The following is a 22,164-nucleotide window of genomic DNA, read 5'->3' on the forward strand; positions in this document are numbered from 1 at the left end:
GTCGCTCTTCCTTCTGCAGGTTGTATCTTTGAGGGTCGTCTGTACAAAGAGAAGGAGGAGTTCAGCCCGGAGGGGAAACCCTGCATCAAGTGCACCTGCACCGTGAGTGTACACACGCTCACGCACATTGTCATCTCCTTTCTGTGTGTGCATGTGTGTGTTTCCTTTAGAAAAACTAATTGTGTTGGTTGCCTCCCACATTCCTCCCTCCATGTGTCCATAAACACATCACAGCATTAACGTCACAGAGACGCACAGAAGGGATCACACTGTGTCGAGCTGAAGCTGAAATATTCTGTATTTTCTGCAGAAATGTGTTACTTTTTGCTCAAAGATTTATCATCATTCATATAAAATACGGAGCTGGACTGCGCTAAATTTTATTTTCAGTCCACAAACATTAAAGCTGCCAACGTAAATATTTGTGTGTTTGGTTTGATTTAATATTCACAGTTAATTTGCGCTTAATTAAAGTGGAAACACGGTCGTTCCTGTGGGTGTTACAAAAACAAACAAGTGTGATTTAAAGTGAGACGAAATGAAACGTGACCAGGAATCTAATGACGTTTTATTCCAGCACTGGGATCGTAACGCTGAGACAACATGGAGGAACATCAAGGTGCTGACTCGTGTTGTTGTTGTCTGTCCTTCCAGGGGGGGCGGACTCTGTGCATGAGGGAGGTGTGTCCTGTCCTTTCCTGCCCCGCCCACCTCAGCCACACCCCGCCCGGACAGTGCTGTCCCAGATGTCTCGGTAAAAAAACCACAAATCACCTTTTTAAAAAAACACAAAACACAATTAAATTTCAATTTAATTTTAAACTTTATTATTAAATTATGACTTAATGTTAATTTGTTAGGACCTTTTATTAAATGCCTCATCATTGTTTTGACTGCTCGCTCCCCAAAATTTTACGACAGTAAATATATATATTTTTTTTTATGAAGTATTTTTGAAATGAGATGTGAGTATAACTGATGAGCATCATGTTGTCATTGTGTAGTAGAGTTGTTGCTTTTTTCCTCTGAAGTCTGACTCTGCCTTCTCGCCCTCCAGGCCAAAGGAAGGTGTTCGACCTGTCTTTAGGAAGCTGTCTTTTCCACAGCGAGGTCCACGAGAACGGCACTTGCTTCGTACACAACAACTGCACCACCTGCACCTGCAAGGTAGCTGCCGGGACTCAGCGTCAGCGCAAAATGTTCCATTCAACAAAAATCTGCTGAATCGACAAACTCTTCTTCTTCTTCTTCTTCTCAGGATTCAACAGTGGTGTGTAAGAAGCGGTGCTCACGGCCGGGCAGTTGCCACGGCGACCAGTGTTGCGAGGAGTGTTTGTCCTACGTGAAGGTGGAGGAGGTGAAGTACTGCAGAGTCCGGAACAAGATCTACAGGGTGAGGGAGACCAGATAGAGATGGATGAATGGATGAATGAACAGATAGATGAATGCATAAACAGACAGATGAATAGATGAGTGGACAGGCAGATGAATGGATGAACAGACAGGCAGATGAATGGATGAACAGACAGACAGACAGATGAATAGATGATCAGACAGATGAATGGATGAACAGACGGACAGATGAATGGATGAACAGACAGATGAATGGATGAACAGACAGACAGACAGATGAATAGATGATCAGACAGATGAATGGATGAACAGACGGACAGATGAATGGATGAACAGACAGATGAATGGATGATCAGACAGACAGACAGACAGACAGATGAATAGATGATCAGACAGATGAATGGATGAACAGACGGACAGATTAATGGATGAACAGACAGATAGACAAATTAATAGTTTAACAGACAGACAGATGAATGGATGAACAGACAGACAGACAGGTGAATGGATGAACAGACAGACAGATGAATAGATGATCAGACAGGCAGATGAATGGATGAACAGACAGACAGAAAGATGAATAGATTAACAGACAGACAGATGAATGGATGATCAGACAGACAGACAGATGAATGGATGAACAGACAGACAGATGAATGGATGATCAGACAGACAGACGGACAGACGGACAGACAGACAGACGGACAGACGGACAGACAGACGAATAGATGATCAGACAGACAGATGAATGGATGAACAGACAGACAGACAGATGAATAGATTAACAGACAGACAGATGAATGGATGAACAGACAGGCAGACAGATGAATAGATGATCAGACAGACAGACAGACGAATAGATGATCAGACAGACAGATGAATGGATGAACAGACAGACAGATGAATGGATGATCAGACAGACAGACAGACAGACGGACAGACGGACAGACAGATGAATGGATGATCAGACAGACAGATGAATAGATGAGTGGACAGGCAGATGAATGGATGAACAGACAGACAGACAGACGAATAGATGATCAGACAGACAGATGAATGGATGAACAGACAGACAGGCAGATGAATGGATGAACCCTGACCCCGTTTTGTCTCCTGTCCTGCAGGAAGGGGACATGTGGTCGTCGGTGAACTGCACTCTGTGTGCTTGTGTCAAAGGAAACATGGAGTGCCGGCCCAAACACTGTGTGCCAATCAGCAGCTGCCCCTCGGTGAGTGACGGGCCCAAACAGCCAATGGCCAGCCTGGATTCTGTTTGCAGGCTTTAGACGATGACACCTCACCTCCACCAGCTCTGTCTCCGTCACTCTTCTTTATCTGCTTTACTGTCCGTGACTAACGCCGTCATTTTCACGCCTCCACCGTGTCCTGACTTACTGACGGAGCCGCCATAACTGATCCACTCAAATTCCACCGTTTCACCTAAAAAAAAAACAGTCTGTGAATCCGCGAGACTGACCGACTCCTGATGATTCCTGATCATCAGCTTCTCCTTCAATAAAACAGCCTTTTTGTTTTTTATGTTTCTGCTCTGCGCTGAAAAAGCTGCAGTTGTCTTTCACGCAGCAGAAACAGGCGCTGGCTGTCAAACGCTCTGGGCGGGAAACTGCTGGCGGGAGGAAGGCTCTGCGCTGCGCTCACCTGTCGTAGGGGTCGTCCACGGGTCATCTGTCTGCTGCCGGGTGATGGAGTGCATTCCTGGCATACCGCCGGCCGCTGGCGGTGTCAGCGTTAGTCCAAGTTCACACGCTTCCAGCGTTCACTACAAGCCCTCACCTGTTGTCTGCGGTCAGAGCGGGCGGCTGCAGCCTGACGTAGGTGGTCTGAGGCAGTTCGTCACGTGCAGCACATAGAGCAGAAGGTTTTACATCATCTGCAGTCTGACTGTTTGGAGAGGCTTTTCTAGGTTGGGGGGGAAATTACAACCTTTTGTTTTTTAAGGAAATTCGAATTCTGAGCTGATTTTAGATCCACTAATTTTATTTCCTCTTCCTGGAAGATCTCAAAGACTTGAAAGCGACGTCTGAAATAGTTGTGGTCGTGTCTTCATGAAGTTGTTTTGATGGAACAGTAATTCACTAAACTGATATCCTGGTATGAATAAACTTCATGGATATTCTAATTTAGATTAGAAACGATGAATGCAATAGTGTTTTTCAATCACACCAACATTTACGTTTGGCTGCTGCTTTTATCCAAAGTGACGATGATTGACATCATTAAAGCTTCAGTACAGTTGAGTCTTGGCAGAAGGCAAAATGTGGGCGATTATATAAGAGAGTGCAACATACAATAAGAGCGTCCAACAAAGGGGCACTTAGCCATGTTTTTTAGGAGGCGAGGGGAAAAATCATCCATCATCTTGGGACTTGCTGAGCAAAAACAAGCTGCGCTGTGTTCCTTGTTTGCAGGGGTGGCAGCGCCAGACTGGGTTCTTTGGTGAAGCACAGTTTATCATTAATGTAGTCAAAATTAAAGGCTCGACGCTTAGTTGAGAGGTGAGACGAGGAGATGGTCGTGGGTTTCATGGCTGGAGTCAGGAGGTCTCCTTCAGCTCATCAAGTCAGTGTTAAAATTCCTTTTTTCATGGTTTAGTTTCTCCCGTTTCCGTCTCCACTCGGGTGTTTTCTTCTGTTCTTCGTATCGCTTTGAGCTTTCAAAATACGCTTTAATAATGAAAAGCATCAGGAAATAAAGTGAATCACTTTCCTGTCGGGATTTTAGAAGGCTTGAAGCGACGTGTTGAAAAACTGAAGACCGTTTACTGTTTGTGAAATAAGATCAGGCAATTTCCATTCCCTGAGTCTTCCTGTTACATTAAGTTAAATAACATTTTCCAGGACAGACGTAGTCACAGCAGGACGACTGCACATGAAAATACTACAAGTAAAAAGACAGGGTGTTCAATTTATTAATCATAAGTTCATACATTTTTAAGTATATTTGGTTAATAAATATATATTTTTGTGTTATGTCTATAAAGTTAATCTTGCAGCTACTGAAATATTTTTTAAAAACATTAACACACTGAACTCTGGTCTCACACACCACACTGATGAGTGTGTTTCTAATACAGAGGTCTTCATAGCCTATCACACGCACACACACACACACACACACGCACACATCTCCCATGCCGTCATCCTGCGGTCAGCGGCAGGTCGGCAAAGTGTGTGTGTGTGTGTGTGCGTGTGCATCCCTTTGGAGACAGTGTGTCTGCGAATGGGCCTTTTGTCTTTTGTGACGTTTGAGTGACAGCAAAGAAGAGGTTCCCTATATTTAGGCCCCTGAAAAACAACCTCTGTCAGTGTGTGTGTGTGTGTGTCCGCTCTGTCAAAAGGCAGCCCTCTTCAAAGAGAGAGGGTGCCCTTTGTGCAGAGGTTAGGACTCTGGAGTGTGTATGGAGTATATGGAGAACGGCTGTATGTGATGACAGACGAGGTCTGTGTGTGTGTGCGCCAATGAAGGGCTTCCCCGAGGCAACAAAAAGTAGGTGTGTGAAAGAGTCCTCTGATCTGCTGCACTTCTGATGGAAGTTGAAACATACTGTGCGTGTGTACACACACACACACACACACACACACAGCAGGGTCCTGTTTCACAGATGGGGCTCACCGGTTGACGTCGGTGTATCGGTGTCTTTGTGGTCGTCCTGGTTTGACTGTGAACTTGTCACAACGAGAAGTTTTCATTTGGTTTCTTTTCCGTGTTGTGCGAACAGAAACACAACTCTTCCCTTTGTCACCTGAGTCACCAACAGGTGGACAAAAAGTTGTCAGTCTAACTGTTTGTTGACACCGCAGAAATGAAGAACACATAAACAGACGATACTTTTTCTCACTCCATCTTTGGCGTCTCTGTCTCTCAAACTTTTTTGTGAATTTTGTTTCTTTGAATTCCAAAGTCACAATCTGGTGTTGTGTTGCTTTTCCTCAAACTGGCTCATCCACATCCGAAGGTATCCAACAGCGTCTGTGCTTTGTCTCCTGCAGAATAAGATCCTGAACAGGACCGGCTGCTGTCCAGTCTGCACTGAAAGTGAGTAAGTCCTTCTGACCCTCCAGCCTCCACTCATTTACATTTCTCTAAACGTTAAGAAGCATCTTCAATTTGAGGCCTTAAAATATTTTAACTATATTTGTGCCGTGTGGTCTTTGATGCTGCTGTGAAATCTGATATTGGTTATTTCCCCTCGTCGATGTCCAGTGAGCCAATCAAAATAAAACAAAAAACTGTGAATTGGTCCCCTTGAAGGAAATGGAAGGAAATCTGTAGCTTCATCTGAGCATTTCCCATGAATTTCAGTCCAGACTGTGGTTTGCCCTCAGGTTGTTTTTTTTTTTTTTTTTTTATATATATTTTTGCTGTGAGCTGCAGTAAAAATTCCCTAAATGTCTGTAAATGCACCATTTGAGGACTTCAAACACTTTACAGCCTCACTTCTTCATGATACAGAGCTCAGTTTAAGTTTTACCACACCGCAGATCCTATTCCCACTTCTGTGTCAGGTCAGATTAGTGCCACATATTTCACCATTGATGATGAATGATCCATTTGCTGCTGGCCGTCAGGCATCGACAGGCAGTTTTCTTTGGGGCTGACTCCTGCCGTTCCAGCACAGACAGAGAGCTGCTGCTGAGATTTTCAGCCTTCGAAGTTTAAACACCATCTATTTTTCCAAACTTCCTGTCTCCTTTTGTCGTTCTTTCTCCCCAAACTTCAATCCCTTCAACGTGTCTCCGTCTCTCTCTTTGGCTCTGCAGAACCTGGTGTGTGCACGGTGTTTGGAGACCCCCACTACAACACCTTCGATGGCAGGACCTTTAACTTTCAGGGAACTTGTCAGTACGTTTTGACTCGTGACTGCGGCGGAGTGCCCCCCGGAAGCCCGGGAAATAACATCAACAGCCCGGACTCCAGCTTCACGGTACAAAACTTTGGAAAATGGTTTGGAGTTTGTGAGTTGAAGTTCCGGAGGCGAACGCAAACGCTGGCAGCAGCAGGAAACGTTTCTTTTGGTTGTAACTTGTTAGATCACAAATCAGCCACCAAAACATCCCCAAATCAACTGGGACACTGCAAAGCCATCAGCTCGATAGTGATAGAAAACAACAAACAAACAAACACAGGCAAACACTTCCTGTATGTCTAATTTATGATGCTTCAGAGAAAAACTGTCGTTTCCTCGTTCAATACACTTGTGTATTTTCAAATATATGTAAAAACCAGCTTTCCTGCTGTATCCACGTAAATCACCTTGTGTTCCTCCCCGTCACTTCCTCACAGGTGTTGGTGAAGAACGACGCCCGGCGGACTCGCTCCTTCTCCTGGACTCAGTCTGTGGAGGTGAGGTTGGGGGGTCTGATCCTCAGCCTGCACCAGCACCTGACGGTCCGGAGGAACGGCACCCGCATCGCCCTGCCCTACCACGGCCCTGGGGTGCACATCGACCTGGACGGATACCTGCTCAAACTCACCACCATAGCAGGTAAACACCAAGGATTAAATATTTTATTTGGCTGCAGTGGATCTGCAGCATTTCATGGAATTGTGTTTATAAAGAGTTGCATTTAAAATCTTTTCCAAAAAATTTTAAACCAAATTAATTTAATTTGTGAAGCCCATTAATTAGTGTTAATATTATGCTAGATATTAAGATAGAAAATGGACCTTCAGTTAATATTCAGTTCTGTGAATGTGGTCAAAAATGTACTTTTAAATTAATTACAAATTTAAAATGAACTTCCTTGTTTGAAAAGTTTTGTTCAAAAAACATTAAAGGTCTGATATTTCGCAGAGGACCTGAGCCTCTGTCCTGATTGGCCGTGAGCGTATATTCACCAAAATAATATAGATCCAAGACCTGTTTTTTAGTCGAAGAAGGCAGGACGTTCTTTGGACTGTATGTGGCCTTGAACTCTGGTTTCCCTCCATCTCCACCTGCAGGTCTGGAGATCACCTGGGACGGCGACAGTTTTGTGGAGGTTGTAGCAGCTCCACACCTTCGTGGACGCCTCTGCGGCCTGTGCGGCAACTACAACGGCCACAAGCGCGACGACACCATGGGGGGCGACGGGCAGTTCAAGTTCGACGTGGACGAGTTTGCCGAGTCGTGGCGAGTGGAAGGAAACGAGGTCTGCTCCCAGCAGCCTCCGCCTCGCCGACCAACGCCCTTCCTGTGTCCCGGCAGCGTCAAGGTCAAGTTCCGCGCTCACCGGGAGTGCCAGAAGATAAAGTCGTGGGAGTTTCAGAGATGTCACCGTGTGGTTGATTTTGCACCTTTCTACAGGTGAGGCAGAGCAGGAAGCTGCAAACTATGTTTTTTTTTTTTGTCTCCAGATGTTGAAATAATGCACACAAAGGACGACATACCAAGCCACAAAAAAAGCCAAAAATAAATCACTTCAAATAAATAACTCTTACTTTAGTTTGAATATTCAATATATCATTTCCAAAATGTGTGCACAAAGTCTCCACCAGGTTAATTTAGACTTGAGTGAATTAATTTTAGCCCAGAACAATCCTGCTGCCGTCTGCCTGAAAACTTACAGAACACCAACGCTCTCGTCCTGCAGGTCATGTGTTACAGACATGTGCGAGTGTCCGGTCCATAAAAACTGCTACTGCGAATCTTTCATCGCCTACAGCCGAGCCTGCGAGCGCGAAGGAGTGCCCGTCCTCTGGAGGCCCGACACGACCTGCATGGGTGAGTGATGGCGCTCATCGTCCAATCACAGGCTCTGAAGAGACGACGAGGCAAACACAGCCGTTTTGGTCTTTGTGGTTTCATTAGGTCAGTTTGGTCCTCGTTAGAAGGGCTCGCTGATATCTGCTTTTTCAAACTGGAAGTCAAATCTTTATCCAACAAGTCATCTTGTAAATAAATCCAAAGCGAAGTGTTTTCCACAGTCTTTTCCCAGAAATGTATCTGTGTGAAAATCCTTTCAAACCAAATAGAAAATAAATAAAACTGGGTACATTTTTAAAAAAAGGCTGTACGGTAGGAAGGCAAAGCTGCAAGCAGCAGATCAACTTCTAACTTTAAGATGTTTTCTCTGTCCTCCATCAGCCACCCAGTGTAAACATGGCGCCGTGTACGACACCTGTGGCCCGGGCTGCACCAAAACCTGCGACAACTGGAACGAGATCGGGCCGTGCCACAAGCCCTGCGTGGCCGGCTGCCACTGTCCCGCCAACCTGGTGCTGTTCCAGGGACGCTGCATCAAACCCATATCCTGCCCCGGCCGGTGACCCTCGTGACCCGGGAGGGCGGGGGGGAGGACCGGCGAGGGAGGGGACATTTAAGTTTCTAAATTCAAAAACAAAAGGCCAAACTTACTGAGAAGAGTTTGGGAGGACACTCAGCGGCCTGACGTCCACTGATCAGATGCCACAAGGTACTCAGGGTCCATATGTTAGCGAGGGAGTGAGGCCACGGCGAGGGGGCCGGACAGGACGCCGATCCTCGCCGCCACGGGCAGATTCTGGACTTGGTTGGCTGATACCAGTCACCACCACAGGAGGCGCCTGTTGTTGTCTTGTAGCAAAAAGTCCCGAGAGAACTTGCATAGAGATTTTAAAATATCCGCTATCCGAGGAAACATTTGACGTCATGGACCCTCAGGAAACAATGGGAGGGGGCGGTGGACTCTGGCAGAGCCAAAATGGCAGACGAGTTTCTCTCATAAACACTCTGGATGTGGACTAACGGGACTCAAAGCGGAGAAACTCTCTGATGCATCATATCAAACTTTCCTTGTGATCCCCCGTTCCATCATTTCATACTGTAAGCTAACCAGATTTATATGAAAGACAGACATCTTTTATATGATAATTCTAATTATTATTATTATTATTTGTTGTTGATGTTGTTAATTTATATATCAGTCAAATGACACGTTGTAGCAAGAGCCAGAATCAATGAATATTATTGAGCTATAAATGATCTAAAGGGAAACAAAAGCTATTTATGTATTTGTAGTGTACTTTTGTGTTGCTGTTTGAAGAGAAATGTCCAAATGTGACTCAGTTGTTGCACCATCGCAGGGAAAAAAAAAATAGTACTGTATTGTGTTGTGCTCCAGTGTACAGTGTTGTTGTGGTTAGTATCAAACCGAAGGTGTTCGTCCAAGCGTTATGTTTCGATTGACAATAATTATTTAAGACCAGCAATATAATCTTTTACTGAAGTTCACCGTGGACTCATGTTTTTACTCTTTAAAGGCCCAAAACCTTTAAAATCTCCAGAAGAAGAAGTCTCATGAACAACTTTAATGATTATTGGCTTTTTTTCTTCTACTTCTGGAGATTTTTTTAAATAACAGCTTTTCTCTTCCAAGTCTCTAAAAAAAATTTATGTTAAATAATCTGAGAGGGAAATTGGGTTTGATGACGTGTTGGAAGGAAAAATAGCTTCACTGTTTTTTAGCTATAAAATAAGTGAAGCTGGATTCACTTCTTTAACCTCAAAGACGAAATTTAAAGAATAAAAAAAAGGCAGGAAGTTCTCACAATTACCGCTTTAAATACTGCACACTTTTAATACACTTCAAATTTGTACAAACATATTTCACATGAATGTGTCACTAAAAACAAAGCACCAAATAGAGTCCACTGGACAACAGAGGTGAGTTGAGGAGAACACCAGCGAGAAACCTCCACCTGCCTCCAGAAACTGGCAGGCAGCGAATTTCTCACTTAACAGAAGAAGTACTTCAACAGTAATGAGTAAAAAGAATCAGGAGATCTGACTCGCAACATTTTGTGGTTTGTTTGTTTGTTTGTTTTTTTTTTCATACTGTTTGGGGCTTTTTTTTTTTTTTGGTGATTTGTGTCTTCAAAACATAATACACAGAACCGGATGGAGATGATTCTAACGAAGCAAAGCTGAAACTCGATTTTGAGAAGCGCAGCTATGACACAAGACACCAACAGCTCCAGTTACACCAGTTAAATGGAATTGCACACTTAAACTTATTCTGCTAACTGAGGAGTTTCATTCCAAAAGCCTGCATTTGAATTAAAGATTTGCGTTATATTCATCCCTCCAGATAAAAACACAATGTAAATTTAAAAGCTAGTAAAAGACGCATGTTTTAGTGACTGATAAAGCTGTTTTTGAATTTCAGCTGCCAGGACACAAGTTGTTCTGTGTGGTAAAATCCAAAAGTAAAAACACCTTTGGGCTGTAAAGCATTCAGAAAATTCACTAAAGCCATAAAAGTCGTGTCTGAGGCTAATCTCTATTTACTACCTAGTACTCTACATTTACTGTCTGCCATTTTATTTGAGTGTTAAATTTACACACCACATAGTTCCTTTAAAAGTTGCCACAAACAAAAATAGGTTTACTGGCATTTACCCCACTTCTTGTTTTATAGGTGATAAAATTTCTGTTCTGCAACTGATGCAAATATGATAAGAGAAGTAATTTAGATCAAATTTACAGCTTCTCATAGAGCTGAGCGTCAGCTACACAGCGAACAGGTAAATTGGTAATGTTTGCAGCCTCAGTAGTTCAGCCATCAACTTTATTTTCAGTAGCTCCTCCTGAACGCTGAGTATTAAAAAATAAAAACGAACTTCAGACTTCTTTGTTGGTCTCTAATACTGGATTGGTTGTTTTTTCCCCAAATATCATACTGATTATCATGAATTCAAACACTGCACTCTGAAAATGATGCTGTTACTTTGCAATGAAACTCTTCAGCTGTCTGTTTTGTTTTTTTTTTTTTAACCGTGAGCTGACACTACAACCAGTACCATATAATTTTAACTAACACCACCGACTGCAGCAGATAAAAGGGAAACAATCACTGACTTCACTGGTTCATAAGCACAACACAGACTCAAATTAAAGCAAAAAAAAAAAAAAGTTAAATTAAACAGTGACACTGTTACACCGCTAATGTTCCCGCTCTTTGCACGTGATGAGGGGCAGATCAGCTCTTTGGCATTTTCAGAAAAACAACACATTCACCTTCATTTCCAAACTGAAATGCTCTATAAGGCATGGAATGGTACTGTGGTGTGTTATATAATAAAGTCTGGATCAAAAATAAGATTCTCTGATGGAATAAAAATATGCGACTGACACAACAAACTTTAACATCAGTAGTGGCCATTTTGTTAATTACGGTACAGAAAATAAAACTATTTGGAGGAAATTTGTTTTCACTTTTCAATTTTCATGCTGAATCTAAATGTAAATTTAATTAATAACGGTAATTGGTTTAACATGATATTTTACCTTCAGATCAGTGCTATGGATGGGGACATTTTTCTTTAAGTGACTGAAACATGATTATCTCTTTTGTCCACGTCCAAACCTCTCAGCTGCTTCTCTTAACTGCAAGTGTGCTGATCTGAATTTACTCCTGGTGGCTTCACCTGAGTGCAGACAACATTTAATTTCCAACTTTACCATCATTAATAATCCTTTAAGGTATTAATAATGTGATACTGTTTCTGATGACACTGGATTGTTTCGACATTTGAAACTTTCGGGTGAACAAAAGGATGAAATTAAGGATGACTGGAGTATTTTAAAGCCTTTGAGTTTGACCATCAGAGCCTAAATAACAGGAGGAGAAAATTTTTCCTGCAAAAATACCACCTTAAAAGATTCCACTCTGATGGACACAAGATAGGAAATGTACATTCAGGCGCTCTTGTTGTGTCCAACTCTCCGGACAGACACAACAACCAGAACTGAGAAGAGACTGAACACTGTCTGCTGATATTCTGCCCCCAAGTGGTGAAAAAAAAAACTAACCACAATCACTAAAAACAGATTTAAACCTTAAACACTGGTCCTCAATATTAACCATCCGAAAACCTCAAAATACCTTTAAGACAAAGAAATGACAAGTTTGAACTTAACTTGCACGAACAAGATCAACAACCTGACAGTTAATTTGGGTAAAATCTGCTCCAATTAGATGAAGTGGCGCAAAACCAAAAAAATTCAGGTTTCTTGTTTTCGTCAACAAACCAATTAAAGACACAAACTACTGATCCGGCACGCCTGAGCCGATGTCAACAGTGCAGGAAAGAGCTGCAGCATGAAATTGCAGATAATTGGGGCGACACATCTTCAACATTTTCAAAGTTGTCTGGTGGAAGTTTCACTCGATCAAAAGTACGGCACAGCTAAAACAGCGCCGGCAGCATTTTCTTGTAAACTGTATAGCTGTTTGGACAGCAGGAACAGACGTGACAAAACACTTTAAGCTGAAACAGTGGACGTTCCCTCATCACCATTAGCACCAACACACACTGTCCTTCTGTGCCAAAACCAAAGTATCAAAGCATCGAACTGAAAACAAGCCCCTAAAAATCCACCCGTCTCCTGTTTGGGTCATGCGAATAGCTACGGCTATTCACACATTGTTGGTTTTGGTCTTTCCATGAGTTTTGTTAAAAATAAGAAAAATTACTACTAAGCTGATGTTAGCCACATGATTTTTGAGATTCGTTTCATTATGGGCAGCAAATACTAACATTGCTTCATGCTGATCTCAACACTTCTTAGTGGCAAATGATTTTGATTTTTGTCGCTCCTTTGCAAGAAGCACTGGGGATCTGTGCAAACAGTGAGACGATTCTCACAACCTTCTCTGATAAACATTCTCTTCCTCGTCTTAACGTGAAGAAGAAACCCGAAAAAAAAAAAGAAAAAACTCGACACAAGTAGATAAAACTAGCTGTTCTAAGTACAGAAAATATGTATGTGCACTCTAAAATATAATCTCCCAAACCTTTCAAGAGTCTTTTTCCTAAAGTTTTGCTATACAAAACAAAATATACATCTAATAAAAATACACTCTTAAAGTTCCAGGCTGGCCAGCTTTAAGGATATACTAAAATAAAATAAAAAAATACAGTCAACCTAAGATATACAGCTGGGTTCAGCTACCACAGCAAAAGAACAAGTGAACCAGGCAGAAAGGAGCATGAGGAGTGTGAGCAGAGAGAGACTGACCAATGCAGAAGTCAGTCGTCATCGCTGTCGCTGCCGGATTCGCTGAGCTGGAGGTCGTTTCCTGTGAGGAAGAAGAGAAATCAGTTATTGTCGATTCAGAATAAGACTTGACTTGTAAAATAAAGATGATCTGTAACATATTTAAGGAGTAGATTGTGACAGGCTGTTGTATACACTTATTATATTACAGATAAGGGCTGTTGTTCAACGCCCTATAACGTTTAAGTAACAGACAAACAAGCTACTGCACATTTTTATTTCATCACTTCCTTCTTTCTGTTCTACCTGCTCTTCATCAGCTCAGCATGTCGTTTCCACTGTGTATTTTTATTTTAAATTTTTTTTTTGCTGAGGTTTGTAATGTTGTTATATCACTGCTGGCTAGCCTGTCTGCTTTTCTTTCTGTGTTGTTTGTCAGTCTGAGACACTCACTGAGTGTGTTCATGAGCTGGTTGTTGCCCTGCTGCCGGTCGGCTCCTCCGTTGGCCATGGGGAGGCGATTGGGGGAGGCCTGACTGAGCGGCCGTGGTGCGTCGTGCTCCACGTCGCTGCTGCTGCTGTCATCGCCGCTCCCTGAGTTGCTGGCTGAGTCAGACGAGCTGCTGCTGCCGCTGCTGCTCATCTGTTCGATGACGTCTACCTCCGCTCGCAGCTCTGTCAAGAGCAATATTAACACTGAATTCAGAAACTCTTTTTTTCTTTAATCTTATTCTGAAAAACTGATTACATCTGTAATAATGTTTGCCTGGGGAAGTACAGTAGAGTGTGTCATGAGCTGATGACTCCTCACCTCTTTTGATGTCGTCTAGCTGGGGCTCTGGGGAGGGGTTATCCTTTGAAGGGGATGGAGATGTTTTGACCCCAACCCCGGGCTTGGTGGGGGCCCGGAACTGAGAACTGGGCTGGCTGGACCGGACCGACTGCTGTTCGATTCGGGCCTGGATCTTACTGCTGCCCTCCGCCCTGAAACACATACAACAGACGATGTTACTATCTGTCTTCCCTGCAGCGCTGATGGATTTATGAAGCTGTATGTCACATTTTCTACATGTCTCACTAAAGTGTTGATAGCCATAAGAAGATACATTTGTGGTTTTAAGAAATAAAAACACATCTCACCATCTGAGTCATCGTAATAAAATACAGCTGAGTTTGTAAACATTAAAATTTTGCATTATGAGAACTAAATAGTTAAGAAATGGAATTTCAGTATTAGTTACTAGGATTAGCTCTGGATTGTTCTCTTTCAAGAAAGTGCCTCACTTTGTCACAACGCCTCTCACGAGATGTCTCACCTGGTTTTCTTGACCTGGATGCTGCTGCTCAGCTTCTCCAGTACGAATTCCCCGGTGTCGTGGTTAATGATGAGCACGCAGTCTTTCTGGTATGGCCGCTTGTTTCCTTTGAACACCGTCATGGGAGGCGTAGAGCCCTGAAAGAAGAACAGTCCGTTTAGCTAAACCTTTGTCAGATTCATTCATTTTTAATGAGCTAGTAGTTGGCTTGACTGATTTCAACCAACCCGCAGGCATCTTTACCTCCTCAGTTTCTGAGTTTAGAGAAGAAATGCAAAACCTTATGACTCTGTTACTGATGTAGTACAATGTTGTGTTATCATTGTGTTCTGGTGTATAGAAACCTCTTTCACGTTGTCTCTGTGACTCTTCAGACACCCACAACATGCAGCTAACTACCAAACAGCAAAAATTCCCAAAACCTTTGCCTTCCACACTGCTCAGCAGTTTTACCGGAATGTGAGGTAACGTTATGGTAACTTCATCTCCTTTCCCAACTTGCAGCTCTCCCTCACAACTCGTGTCGATAGAAGCTGGTTTGAAGTCATCTGTGAAAGAGGGACACTTCATATTTTAGCCAGCTGCTGGTGCAACAAAAGAATTTTAAAAACAAACTCTCATTAACAGTAAGTTTTTTCCCTGTTAAATAACCCCACAACAATTTAGTTAAAATCAGCACCTTATACTGAGCTATAATCACTCAAAGGACAAACACTTGTGATGTATTTTCCTGATTAATTAACAACTTGGTCACTACTAAGTTTTTGTGTGCACCAAGGCCTTCCTGTTGGTGATCAAAATTAAATTCACAAAATCTGAACAAATCATTTAGAATACATGGTTTTCCTTCAATGTTAAAAAATCTCGAACTTATTATGATTGTTATTTTAGTCTTGGTCGCTTAAGACGCTTTTCTGATCAAGAGAGATAAAATAATAATAATAATTATAATATACAAACCGGGCTATTAGTATTTATTTAATATTTTTTTCAAACAAATACAGTTTAAGTGGGTGTAACGACATTTTCTATGCAAATGACTTCTTTGTAATGTCCATGTAAATGCCCGGGTTGTGTAACAGGCAGCCTCCCCGTCCATGTGAGCGGACCGATCCCATACAACAGTTCAACAAGCCCCCCCCGCCCCCCTTGTTAACTTTTACCGATTTGTTGCTCCCTTTTCATTTTTTAAGATAATTCACTTTCAGTGTTTTTTTGTTGGCACTCACATCTGATGGTGTGGAAGGAAGACTTTGGCCTCTTCTCGAAGCTTTCTCCGAGCTTCAGAACATGCTCCTCTTTGTCCAGCAGCGGGTTGGTGCTCCCGTTCATGTCCCCGGTTCGGTTGTTTGTTTGTTTCTTTGTTTTAAATTCGTTTTTTAAAAAAAAAGAGAAAGTCAAATTTATCCTCAGCTTCCTCGGAAGAGTCCTGCTGCGTCTGAAAACTTCGGAGAAAAGAAGTCTAAATCAGAAACCAACTGTGGAGACAAAGTTAGCTCGCCGCGGCTAACACATAGCAAAACATCGCTTACGTCACCCGGCCGCGCCTCTTCCGGTTTTGGTCCGGAGCTGAAATGTGACTCTAAAATCTTTTTTTTTTTAACGACTACATGTCAATTACACCGCCCACAAATCATCAGATTACTCTTAATCATACACACTTTGCCATAATGATTATTTATTTGTTTATTTTATGTCAGTGTACAACGAGCAACTGTAACACTTGTCGGGATGTTACTGGAGATTCTCGGAACTTGCGACACGGATGAATTTAAGCGACGGACAAGATGGAGGCACAATGTGTGAAGATGTAGGTAGCCAGGCGGCATTTTTTTAAATAAGTTAGTTTTAGTACTATTTATCGTCTAATTAAACTGCTTTAACTTAAAGTTGTAACATTGTTTTAATCCTCCTGAAGACTAGTGACAGACAGAAAAGGCGAAGTAGCAAAACCTTTGTGTTTTTCTGTTGTTTTAAAGCAGCATGGCGCTGATACAAAGTGAAAATTGTTTCCGGGGGGATAATAAACTACCAACACCCCAAGAAGAAGCGGGGTCGGCAGAGGAATCGCCTTCGTGTGTCCCCGGACAAGCCAAAGCTTCCTCCGCCAGAGTTTTAAGTCCGGAGGAGCTGGACAGACTCGGCCGGGAAGGAGCTCTGGTGTCCGGCTTCAAGCAGATGAAGCTGGAGAAAGAAGCGCAGAAAAACTGGGACTTGTTTTACAAAAGAAACACGACCAACTTCTTCAAGGACAGACACTGGACCACCAGAGAGTTTGAAGAGCTGAAAGCCTGCAGAGAGGTGAGGAAAGGTTTTTAATTGTAGCTGACTGGTCTGATCTTGTCTGGTCTCTGGCCTCATCTGGTCTGGTCCGGCCATAGCTGAAAACTTTAATGCTTCCACACATTTAAGCAAAATCATAACAATAAAACAAATAAATACACATTCCAGAACTCTGGTAGACAAATCCACTGTAAATTTCTTCTAACCTCTTTGGTTTTCCACCGATTACTGATGATATTTGGCATGTCTGCATTAATTTGTTGATAATTAATTAATAATTATCAATTATCAATGACCCCCTCAGAGCGTTTTCCCGACAGAATCAGGATTACCTGTCAATGAAGGCATGGTCTGAAATTGCGGCTGCATCCTCTCCTGATTTGCAGTTTGAGTCACAGCGGCTGGTGCTGTTGGAGGCGGGCTGTGGGGTGGGAAACTGTATCTTCCCGCTGCTCCAGGATGATGACCTCAACATCTTCGTTTACGCCTGTGATTTCTCACCACGAGCTGTTGAGTTTGTCAAGGTAAGATATCCATCATCATCTACCAGCGCTAGGCGCTTTTTTTTACTAACAGAGACACAAAAAAAACACAGCCCTCAATCATTAATTTTGGCTACTACATCTGTTATGTTACGAGTTGGCAGAGTACACAACTTCACTACTGGAGTAAAAGTACGGATTCTCCTTGTCAAATATTACTCTAATAAAAGTAAAAGTATGTGCTGTGTGTTACCTCGTGTTGCTGTCTCTGCTGTTCACTGATTAACAGACTGTCCTGTGTGCTCCATGTCTAGTTCCTCCTCTGCCTCCTTTTATCATAGTACTTCTTGTCATAGATTCAGGATGACGGCAGAAATGGAGGCAAGAATTGAGAATAATGTAGAATGAGCTGATCGTTATGGAGAAATAATCCAGGTAGGATGAGGATTATACATCGTGGCCATATTCTTACCTGGAACACACACAGAGGTGTGCGTGTTACAAAAAAAATGAACAGTAAAGTTAGACTAGCACACAAGGAGCGAGTAACGAGAGCATCAATAGAAATGTAGTGCTGTAAAAAGTACAATATTTGTCCTTCAAATGTAGAGAAGAGAAAGTAAAAGTATCCCCCAAAAATAATACTCAAGTAAAGTACAGATACTCAGAAACTGTACTTAAGTAAATTTACTTTGTTTTACTGCCAAAATTCAGTGTGTTTGACAAGGTGGAACCAGCAAATGTTGAATAGCTGAAAGTAGTTACTGATTAGAGTTGCTGAATTATTGATACAGCTTTTGGAAAGACAGCGTTAACTAATGGAAATAAACATTTGTCCATTTACAGCAAAACCCTCTGTACTGCCCTGAGCGCTGCCGTGCCTTCCAGTGTGACTTAACTAAAGATGACCTGAGGGTGAATGTGCCAGAGGGCAGTGTGGACGTCGTCACTCTCATCTTCGTGCTGTCCGCCGTCCACCCTGACAAGATGAAACTGACTTTGGAGAACATCAGCAGGGTGAGAGCTGAGGCAGTCAGATGGAAAGACCTGCTGGAGGATTCTTTTGATTTCATATAAACAAATTTTTTTTTTTTTTTCACAACAATCCCTGATACACACAAAGTCTGGTGATAAAGCATTGATCTGATGTTAACTTAATTTGCTGTTTGTGGTACAAGTTGATGTCAGTGGTGTGACTGACATGCTTGTGGCTTGAAGGTGCTGAAGCCCGGAGGCATCGTCCTGTTTAGGGACTATGGTCTCTATGATCACGCCATGCTCCGATTTAAAGCCGGCAGCAAGCTGGGGGAAAACTTCTACGTACGTCAAGATGGAACAAGGTCATACTTCTTCTCTAAAGGTCAGCATATCTGTTCAGTTTGTGCTGATACAGAGAACAAAAACATTCTGAACTTGCAATGAGCAGCAACTTAAGAACCTCAAGTCTTTCTTTTCCCTAGTTGTGTTTGTTGTGTGAATCTAGTATAGAGTGAGCATTTCACTGCAAGCTTTTCAATTCTTCAAAGGTTCTTGTTGTTATGGGACCTATATTTCTCTTTTTACTGCTGTGCTGAAACCACAATATGAACATTTTTCTATTTCCAGAGTTCCTGGCTGAGCTCTTTGAGGAGACGGGCTTCCAGTGTCTCACTAATGACTACGTGCTGAGAGAGACGGTCAACAAGAAGGAGGGGCTTTGTGTTCCCAGGGTGTTCCTGCAGAGCAAATTCACCAGGCCTGGTCAGTCAGGCAGCTCCTGATGAGAATCATAAGACTCAAATGTCCCGAAAGAACCGGATGGCTAAACGTTCATGTATTCCGAGGGGGATTTGGTGACCTCATAAGGACCGTAAGGAGGATAACGTGCTGCTGCGGTTGAATTCTTCAGATCATGTGACAGATGCAGGTGAATGAAACGATACTGTAAAAACATGTGAGAGCTGCTCCTTCACAAACAAAAGATTATGTTCTGGGAGTCCGACAGATAAAAGCATGTGGAACTGTGTGAACATTGGGCACAAGAACATGATCAGGAGGACGAACAGTGAAGTCATGAGCTGGATTAACTGTGAACAGCTGGAGGCCACACTCCGTGGCCTTTTTACAGGTATTTTTGCATCTTCACTTTTTAAAAATAAACATTTGGACATTTTTAATTGCCTTATAACATCAAGAGGAAATTTGATTGATTGTTTTATTTCTTTGTTGTGATTTAAAATTTTTGACACGTTCAGTCTGACAAGTTTTTTTTGTTCATTGATTGTTATTTATTATTCACGTAGTATCAGTATAAAGGACAATGAAACGAACCATTTGTCTCATCTTGACCAGTTTGACATTATGCCGGTTGTCCTGAGGAGGGTGCTGTTGGTTTCAGAGAGCACACAAGCTTTGGCTTAACATAAAATAATCACGGTGGCTGCAGGTACGATTATGGTAAAGCCCTGTTGAAGCTTCATTCAAAAATATGCTATTTGAGATGTGAAGATGCCGATAATCCAGTTGAACTTGAATCCAGTTTTATTTGCAATTTCCACTTGTTACTTTTATAGGTGGAATACAGATGTAGGATTAATGGATGATCAAGTATAGATTGAATTCTCAATGTGCTCCTTTGAAAAGAGGCAATAATAAATAAAAAAGGTTTCCCACACGGACACCATTAAAATCTTAGCTGGAGTCATATACAAATGAAGAGCGGCTGCAGGCTACTTAATAAACTTCCGCTTCAATAACAGAGCCCTGTTAAACCTCTATGAATGGACACTGCACAGTTAAAATTATCCTGATCAAATTAATTTCCAATGAAATGCTCTACTTTTCTGTCAGATTACTTTAAAGTGACGAGGCCCCCTTGATTTGAGCGGACGACCTGCATATTCTTCTCAGATCTCACTCAAAGTGTTCATCAAACAGAATGCAGCAGTTTTTTTGCAGAGTAACATGAAGTGTGATATTCACCTTCTGTAAGATGAATACACGGTCTGCGTTGGCTTGCTTTCGAAAGTGTAAACCACTTTCCTGTCCCCATTTCCTGTCAGGGGGTTTGGCCTTTGCAGCCCGCTGTTAGTGAATGTGAATGTGAGGAGTGGGAGTGGGAGCTGGGTCGAAATAACAAAAAGATTATTCTTGATGACATCTCATTTACAGTGGTTTCTTTTTTTTTTTTCTTTTCACTTCAGTGGTAATGAAAGCATGTGTGCTTTCATACCAAGAGTGATACTATCAGATAAACCAAAAAGGTTTTTTCTGGACATTATCAAACATTTTTTACGAAAACGATTTGAAAAAACTTGTTTGGTGGAGCTGGTTTGTAATTGTTCAATTTAGGCCAGTTCTGCTACTATGTGGCTTTGTCCTCCTTAATCTGGTGAAGAGCAGGAAGGAAACTCAAAGAGCACAAACTGCTGCACATCACCAACAAGCAACACTGACATAACCATTCAGTGTGTCTGACCAGTTTCTACACCATCAAACCTGCAGATATTTAGAATATCTGCAACACAACACAACACAATCAGTCCAGTACCGTGAGAATTGCTTCATATATATTTATTAATTTTTTTTTTTTTGTCTCAGATTAACATTCTGTCTTCTTCGTGGCATCTTTAAAAAGATGACTCTATCACCTAGCAACCAAACCTAACTATCAGCAATTAATCAACGGATTGACAAATTAATATCACCCACCCCAAATGTAAATACTTTAACAGTCTTTCCCATTTGATGTGATTAGAGACAGTGGATGAGTAAGACAGCAGTTGCTTCTGGAACAATTTAAAATCTAACATTCCGGATTTAACCATCTCTGTCTTCCTATAACATTCAAGTAATTTTTCTATTCAGCTTGCACCAAAGTGACATTAGCTGCTGAGGTGAACATCTTCGAGCATAAATACAGTCATGTAGAAGATCTTAAATGTTTAGTCAGTGAAGCAGTTACATTTGATGAAAAAGCAAAATAAAAAAAACTAGAAAAAGACTTTGAAATAAACCTTTGTTGAACATTTACGTCCTTTGTGAGCAGAGCTGACTCATTCAGGTGATCAGCCTATGAGAGAAAATAAGAGAGCAGGATGAGATGTGAGAATAAACTTAATGTCACTGATACACCTCCAGAAGGAAGTGCTAAGCAGGATAAATCCTCTGGGGATCTTGAATGTCTATGAAATTTGGGACAACAGCTGAGCTGAGCTGCCAGTAAATTGTGAAATACTTAAAATTGACATCTCTGTTAGAAGGAAAAGTACTGAAAAGATGTGATAACAGCAACGATACCTCTGATAGAGATCTTGATGAAATGTCCCATCGCACTCTCATTTCCAATCCCACATTCAGCCTTGCACTGATATTCTCCACGGTCGCGCCAACTCAGGTCTAGAATCTCTGTCACCACCTGTCTGCGCCTCATGTTGTAGTTGAACGCTGTCTCGTTCACAGTGGTGAGGTATTTCCAGGGGTCCGTCAACGCTGCGTTTCCTCTGGAGGTATAAAGCCATTCGACGTGCACTAGGCCGCATTTCTGTGGGTCATAATCAGCCTCGCAGGAAAGTTTGACTGATGAGCCTCTGTCGAGAGTCATGGTCTTCTGTTTGTAGCGGACCACTAAGGTTTCTAGAGCACAAAATCAAGGTGCAAGAAAAAAAAGTCGAAGCCAATCATTTCGGAGCAGGTCAACAAAAAGGCAAAAATCCAAATAAAGTCGACTATCGGAAACTACCCAATTCAAACACAACCAGTTTTGTGATTC

The 22,164-nt window shown here is 42.1% G+C and overlaps 3 protein-coding genes across 6 annotated transcripts in view; 2 read left to right on the forward strand and 1 right to left on the reverse strand.

Annotated features, from left to right (window-relative positions):
* Window positions 1-11,287, forward strand: part of bmper (BMP binding endothelial regulator) — a 24,882-nt gene extending 13,595 nt beyond the window's left edge. The window contains exons 8-18 of the mRNA XM_029503845.1: window positions 20-102; window positions 655-754; window positions 1,058-1,167; window positions 1,259-1,393; window positions 2,478-2,582; window positions 5,364-5,409; window positions 6,135-6,298; window positions 6,658-6,859; window positions 7,318-7,660; window positions 7,947-8,077; window positions 8,441-11,287. Coding sequence (XP_029359705.1) covers window positions 20-102; window positions 655-754; window positions 1,058-1,167; window positions 1,259-1,393; window positions 2,478-2,582; window positions 5,364-5,409; window positions 6,135-6,298; window positions 6,658-6,859; window positions 7,318-7,660; window positions 7,947-8,077; window positions 8,441-8,622 — 1,601 coding nt within the window. The 3' untranslated portion in view covers window positions 8,623-11,287. The remainder of the gene's footprint in view (window positions 1-19; window positions 103-654; window positions 755-1,057; window positions 1,168-1,258; window positions 1,394-2,477; window positions 2,583-5,363; window positions 5,410-6,134; window positions 6,299-6,657; window positions 6,860-7,317; window positions 7,661-7,946; window positions 8,078-8,440) is intronic.
* On the reverse strand, window positions 838-16,180 carry eaf1 (ELL associated factor 1). 2 transcript variants are annotated; one of them, XM_029503632.1, is made up of 7 exons: window positions 15,879-16,180; window positions 15,103-15,197; window positions 14,650-14,786; window positions 14,145-14,317; window positions 13,787-14,008; window positions 13,355-13,415; window positions 838-1,386 (listed from the first exon to the last, which is right to left on the reverse strand). In XM_029503632.1, exons 1-6 carry the CDS (start codon window positions 15,979-15,981, stop codon window positions 13,366-13,368), a joined length of 780 nt encoding a protein of 259 aa, XP_029359492.1. In that variant the 5' UTR covers window positions 15,982-16,180; the 3' UTR covers window positions 838-1,386; window positions 13,355-13,365. The 2 variants fall into 2 exon arrangements, with proteins under 2 accessions (XP_029359492.1, XP_029359491.1); XM_029503631.1 differs by lacking the exon at window positions 838-1,386 and having other exon boundaries at window positions 10,155-13,415.
* A 131-nt stretch (window positions 16,181-16,311) lies between these two features.
* On the forward strand, window positions 16,312-20,065 carry mettl6 (methyltransferase 6, methylcytidine). Of its 3 annotated transcripts, none has more exons than XM_029503628.1 (6): window positions 16,312-16,459; window positions 16,629-16,950; window positions 17,319-17,456; window positions 18,261-18,431; window positions 18,633-18,774; window positions 19,020-20,065. In XM_029503628.1, exons 1-6 carry the CDS (start codon window positions 16,437-16,439, stop codon window positions 19,172-19,174), a joined length of 951 nt encoding a protein of 316 aa, XP_029359488.1. In that variant the 5' UTR covers window positions 16,312-16,436; the 3' UTR covers window positions 19,175-20,065. The 3 variants fall into 3 exon arrangements, with proteins under 3 accessions (XP_029359488.1, XP_029359489.1, XP_029359490.1); XM_029503629.1 differs by having other exon boundaries at window positions 16,442-16,463; window positions 16,632-16,950; XM_029503630.1 differs by having other exon boundaries at window positions 16,449-16,459; window positions 16,632-16,950.
* Window positions 20,066-22,164: the final 2,099 nt, after the last annotated feature.

Source organism: Echeneis naucrates, chromosome 6 (genome assembly GCF_900963305.1).
Source record: "Echeneis naucrates chromosome 6, fEcheNa1.1, whole genome shotgun sequence".
Lineage (NCBI taxonomy): Eukaryota > Metazoa > Chordata > Actinopteri > Carangiformes > Echeneidae > Echeneis > Echeneis naucrates.

Excerpts from the sequence above, each read along its gene's own strand:
- eaf1 (XM_029503632.1), bottom strand. The coding sequence starts at position 15,981 with ATGAACGGGAGCACCAACCCGCTGCTGGACAAAGAGGAGCATGTTCTG. Across the intron at positions 14,318-14,649 it reads ATCCAGGTCAAGAAAACCAG|GGCGGAGGGCAGCAGTAAGA; the intron begins GTGAGACATCTC and ends TATGTGTTTCAG. Across the intron at positions 14,009-14,144 it reads GCTAGACGACATCAAAAGAG|AGCTGCGAGCGGAGGTAGAC; the intron begins GTGAGGAGTCAT and ends TGCTCTTGACAG.
- mettl6 (XM_029503628.1), top strand. The coding sequence starts at position 16,437 with ATGGAGGCACAATGTGTGAAGAT. Across the intron at positions 16,951-17,318 it reads AGCTGAAAGCCTGCAGAGAG|TTTGAGTCACAGCGGCTGGT; the intron begins GTGAGGAAAGGT and ends CCTGATTTGCAG. Across the intron at positions 18,432-18,632 it reads CTTTGGAGAACATCAGCAGG|GTGCTGAAGCCCGGAGGCAT; the intron begins GTGAGAGCTGAG and ends TGTGGCTTGAAG.